Source organism: Rhincodon typus, chromosome 1 (assembly GCF_021869965.1).
Source record: "Rhincodon typus isolate 14 chromosome 1, sRhiTyp1.1, whole genome shotgun sequence".
NCBI lineage: Eukaryota > Metazoa > Chordata > Chondrichthyes > Orectolobiformes > Rhincodontidae > Rhincodon > Rhincodon typus.
Window position 1 is genome coordinate 175,696,969 of NC_063332.1, and position 4,939 is coordinate 175,701,907.

At 41.7% G+C, this 4,939-nt stretch overlaps 1 protein-coding gene across 1 annotated transcript in view; it reads right to left on the minus strand.

The window, feature by feature from the left end:
* LOC109911162 (SPARC-like protein 1) overlaps positions 1 to 3,972 on the minus strand; it is a 15,114-nt gene extending 11,142 nt beyond the window's left edge. Inside the window, exons 1-3 of the mRNA XM_048599553.1 lie at positions 3,943 to 3,972; positions 765 to 1,745; positions 1 to 168 (exon numbers count right to left, since the gene is read on the minus strand). The exon at positions 1 to 168 is cut by the window's left edge and continues 316 nt beyond it. Of these exons, the coding sequence (XP_048455510.1) occupies positions 1 to 168; positions 765 to 1,745; positions 3,943 to 3,948 (1,155 nt within the window). The 5' untranslated portion in view covers positions 3,949 to 3,972. The remainder of the gene's footprint in view (positions 169 to 764; positions 1,746 to 3,942) is intronic.
* Positions 3,973 to 4,939: the final 967 nt, after the last annotated feature.

Consider the following 4,939-nt stretch of genomic DNA (forward strand, 5'->3'; position numbering starts at 1 on the left):
AAACTCATTAAGATCTTCATTGGACTGAGTGGTATCCTGTTCCTGGGAATCCAGTTCATCTTCGTTGGCTTCTGCTACATTGAAATTGGATTCTATTTTATCACCATCATTATCATGGGAAGCGGCCAGTGGGTTCACACCCATTGTGTCGGTATCAATATCCTGGATCTGCAAATGAGAAGAAAATTTCCAACAGATTACAGAAAGGAAATGAAGTAACAGTGAATACAACTTCTGTGTTGGTCATATTAACAACTACAGGTCTGCTTTTCTTTATTGGAAGTTTACACATGGTAATTTAACTCTTTGAGAAGTTGTGTGTAAATATTAAAAACTCCAAAATCTAGAGAATGGAAAAGTTCCTCTTTGCATGGATGTCCCGCTGGGAACTGAAGCATTTTAGCTAATTCATGTACAATCTGTTACTCTGCTGCAAAGATAGCATTTTGTATCTTTAATCGTCCCTAAACTGAACAGTGTCAATAGAGCATGTGACATCTGGAGACTAATTCTTATTACAGAGATTCCTAACTGCTTATAGTTTGCAGCCTCTGGGTCAGAAAAAAGTGCATCAATGAAGACTGCTTTACATCTGTAACTAAATGTGATGGACACCAAATTGTGAATCAGAATAGTTCTTCACCTGACCACAATACAGTGTTATCAGGTGAAGGGGAGAAGGAGATTTAGCCACTTATACCATATAACTAATTAATTAATCTTTTCAACTGTCTGCCTGTCAATTGAAAAGAAAGGAAAAATACCTCATCCTCTTCAGTTTGATCACCTTCAACCAAGTTTCCATTTGATATTTCCTGATTGGCAAATTGCTTGTTATTCATGTTTCCATCATGGTTAATGTCCGATCCGTTTGGTTCAGAGATTGTGTTTTGTTGGCTCATCCCCTTGTTGCGCTCACTGATTACAGAAGCATCTTCAACATTTGATCCCAATGAGTCCACTCCTTGCACAGATTCGGAGTATGGGAGAAGAGGTTGCTCTGGATTCGAAACATCAGTAGCTGATTCCTGGGAGTTTTGATGGTCAACCCCAACATCCACAGTATTGGTATCAACACTTGGTGTGAAAGGTCCCAAATTATCTGGTAGAAAGGCATCTTCATTATCTGGTGTGAAAGGTCGCACATTATCTGGTGACTGGGAGTCTTCATTACCTGGTAGAAAAGGGTCTTCATTATCTGGTAGAAAAGGTGCCACATTATCTGGTAGAAAGGAGTCTTCATTATCTGGTAGAAAAGGTCCCACATTATCTGGTAGAAAGGGGTCTTCATTACCTGGTAGAAAAGGTACACCATAATCTGACCCATCAAAAGGCACATTTCCAAAGGGCATGGTGATCTGAGTATTTTCCATACTGGTTGTGTCCTCCATACTCATGCTGAGAGCATCCATTTGTGCGGCATTTACTCCCAAAACATTTTGTCTCCTCACTGGATAAGTAGGGAAGAAGTTCTGATAATAAGGAAATTGCTGGTTAGGATAATTGCCATTGTAGGGATATTGCTGGCTAGGATTGTAGAAGGGATATTGCTGGCCAGGGTAATAGTTAGTATTGTGAAATCGCTGGTTAGGGTTGTAGAAAGGATATCGCCGGCCATTGAAGTTGTAGTATGGTAACCTGGTGTTTAAGAAGCGGTTTATAGAATTGCGTCTTGCCCCATAGGGCCCGAGATTTATAAATTGAAAGGGGTCTCCAAGTGGGTTTAGTTGATTGATGTTTTGCCCCTGTTGTAATTACAGAATAAAGACACATTTACAAAACCGTTCAATGCTTTTCACCAAAGTCTATTTCTACAAAAAGCTTAATCTATGTTCAAGGAACAATAAACTCATTTTCATAGCCCTTTTGTTTTGGGAAAACTTTGCAAGCACTTCACTGAAACAGAATCAAACAGACAGCAATAAGCTGGGCCTAGTTGCAGAGTTCCATCGAATGTTGTGCCTCATTAGTTCAACATTCTACTGCAACCTTTAGCTTGAAAGTTCCTTACATCCCAACCGTTAGCAAGTGTGAGCTAATAATGACAAAATGAGGGTAACAATGCATCAGGAAGCAACAGGCACTGATATTTAAGGAATGAAAAAGAAACAGGGGAATAATGGAGACAAAAATCAGATAGATTAGAATTAAGAGATAACAAGGTGTACAGCTGGATGAAGACAGCAGGCCAAGCAGCATCAGAGGAGCAGGAAGTCTGACATTTCGGGAAGAAGGGTCTAGGCCCGAAACGTCAGCCTTCCTGCTCCTCTGATGCTGCTTGGCCTGCTCCGTTCATCCAGCTCTGCACCTTGTTATCTCAGATTCTCCAGCATCTGCAGTTCCTACTATCTCTGGATTAGAATTAAATCAGGTTCAAGAAAAGAGAGAGAGAAAGAAGCGCTATTAAGGAGAGAAAATAGACATGGAAACAAAAAGTACAAAGAATGTTAGACATTTTAAAATGTTTACTTTTAAGTCTGTAACAACACTTTTGTAGAGTGTAGGGATAAGGCTGAACCATGTTAATGTGCTCCTTTAAACAAACAGAGTGCTGGAGAAACTCAGCAGGTCTGGCAGCATCCGGGGAGAGAGAAACAGAGTTAACATTTTGAATCTGATATGACTCTTCAGAACTTCATATCAGTCCTGAAACATTAATTCACTTTGTTTCAGATCCCCAGCCTCCACAGTGTTTTGCCGTTTCATTAATTTGCTCCCTTCTAGGAATTATCGTATTATGATAAGGTATTCATTTGATTGGAAGCATTTTGCTGTGTATGTGATGCAATAACGGTTCAAATTCGTAAGATTCTGAAAAGTAACACAGAGGTAAATGGAGAAATAGTGTCTGTGCCAAACCAATACAGTGGTGTCACTGAAATTAACATTGCTGTGTATGTCTTCATATTGCAACGGCTCTGCTCATTTGCAGGTCATCAACACATCACTAACAGCAAGATCCAGCTCATTATTGATTTTTTTTTTCCCTAATCAGTCTGTTCAGAGAGATATTACGGCACACCTCCTGAGCAGGTGGAATTTGAACACAGGCCTTCTGGCTCAAAGGTAGGGACACTACCACAGCATCACAACAGCTCAGTCTATTATATTGTTAGCACCGTTTGTAATCTCATACCTGCCATCAGAACTATTTTGACATTAGTCTCTTAAAGGATCCTATGGCTAAGCTGATTAGAGAAAAGAATTAACAAAGAAATAAGTGTACAAGATTCTTATGGGCTTGACAGGTAGATGTGGAGAGGTAGTTCCCCTTGTGAGAGTGTCTCGGACCAGAGGGTGTAATCTCAGAGTAAAAGGTTCCATTTCAGACTGAGATGAGGAGGAATTTCTTCTCTCAGAAGGTGGTGAATCTGTGAAATTCTTTACCACAGATGGCTCTCGAAGCCGAGTCATTATGTTTAAGGCTGAGATAGTCAGATTTTTAACCCTTCTGAACATCAGCTTATCCAAAGCACTGCTGCCCATATTGAATGTTACACCAAGTTCCTCTCACCCATTGTGCCCCACTCATCCAATATCTAATTTAAAGTTCTCATCCTGCAGTTTACATCCTTTCATAGACTCGCAATCCCTGAAACATCCCCCAGTCTTTAAACCGCAGTCAGTCCCAGCATTTTCGTACCCCCCCTGTCTGATATGAGCTGGTTGTCTTTTTCTCTTTCCACACTCTGCCACTGAAGGCCCTGCCTCGAGCTGTCTAAGCCACAAGTCACACTGGAATTCCCTTCTGAAACTCCATCCCCTTCCACCACCGTTTCAACTTCTAGTTCCTGCCCCTTGGCCAAGCCCATTGTTTATCACCACATCTATTTCTGTGTCTCTGTGAAGCATCTTGACATATTTATGCAACTTTATAGATTAATTGAAAATCACTTTATGAAAGGAGCCATATTATAGGAATACTGGACTATGAGTGATTACCTCCATGCTTGTAGATGCATCTCTAGCTTTCCGCACCTGTGCAAATGAAACGGAGAACAGTTGATGACATTATGAATTGTACAATGCAATGATTCCAATTGTCACGGTCACAGAGTAACATTCTCTTGTTTTTAGGTTTCCCTGAGGGGTCGCCTTTGGGATTTTGGGGAAGAACCTCCAATCACCACATGCCTCTAGGCCTCTCCCTATTCTCTTTAACGTTGGTCAGTCCCCTCGCCGAGAATCACCTCAATGACCACCCTCCCACTGTGTGTGTGTGTGTGGTGTGTGTAGGGGGTGGGAGGGGGGTCTCACTCCTTTCTGTTCCATTGAAAATGTTGTATAATATGGACAAGTTTCTGCTTAAAACAAACTACCCCCTTCCCTTACATTACAACAAATTCCAAATCCTCATGTGAGGCTTTACAAACCAAAATCTACAATTAACAGTCTAATGATGACCGTGGAACCAAGTCAACTGTTGTAAAAAAATACCCATTTGGTTCACGAATGTCCTTTAGGGAAGGAAACTGCCATCGTTGCCTGCTCTGACCTACATGTGACTCCAGACCTACAGCACTGTGTTTGATTCTAAACTGCTCTCTGAAATGGCCTGCCATATGACCCACTCACCCTTTACTATCAACCCGGGGGATCAACCCTGGTTCAATGGAGAGTGCAGGAGGGCATGCCAGGAGCAGTACCAGGCATACCTGAAGATGAGGTATCAACCTGGTGAAGCCACCAAACAGGACTATTTGCACGCCAAAGAGCATAAACAACAAGTGATAGACAGAGCTAAGTGATCTCACAACCAATGGATCAGATCTAAGCTCTGCAGTCCTGCCACATCCAGTTGTGAATGGTGGTGAACAATTAAATAACTCACTGGAGGAGGAGGCTCCACAAATATCCCCATCCTCAATGATGGAAGAGCCCAGCACATCAGTGCAAAAGATAAGGCTGAAGCATTCGCAGCAATCTTCAGCCAGAAGTG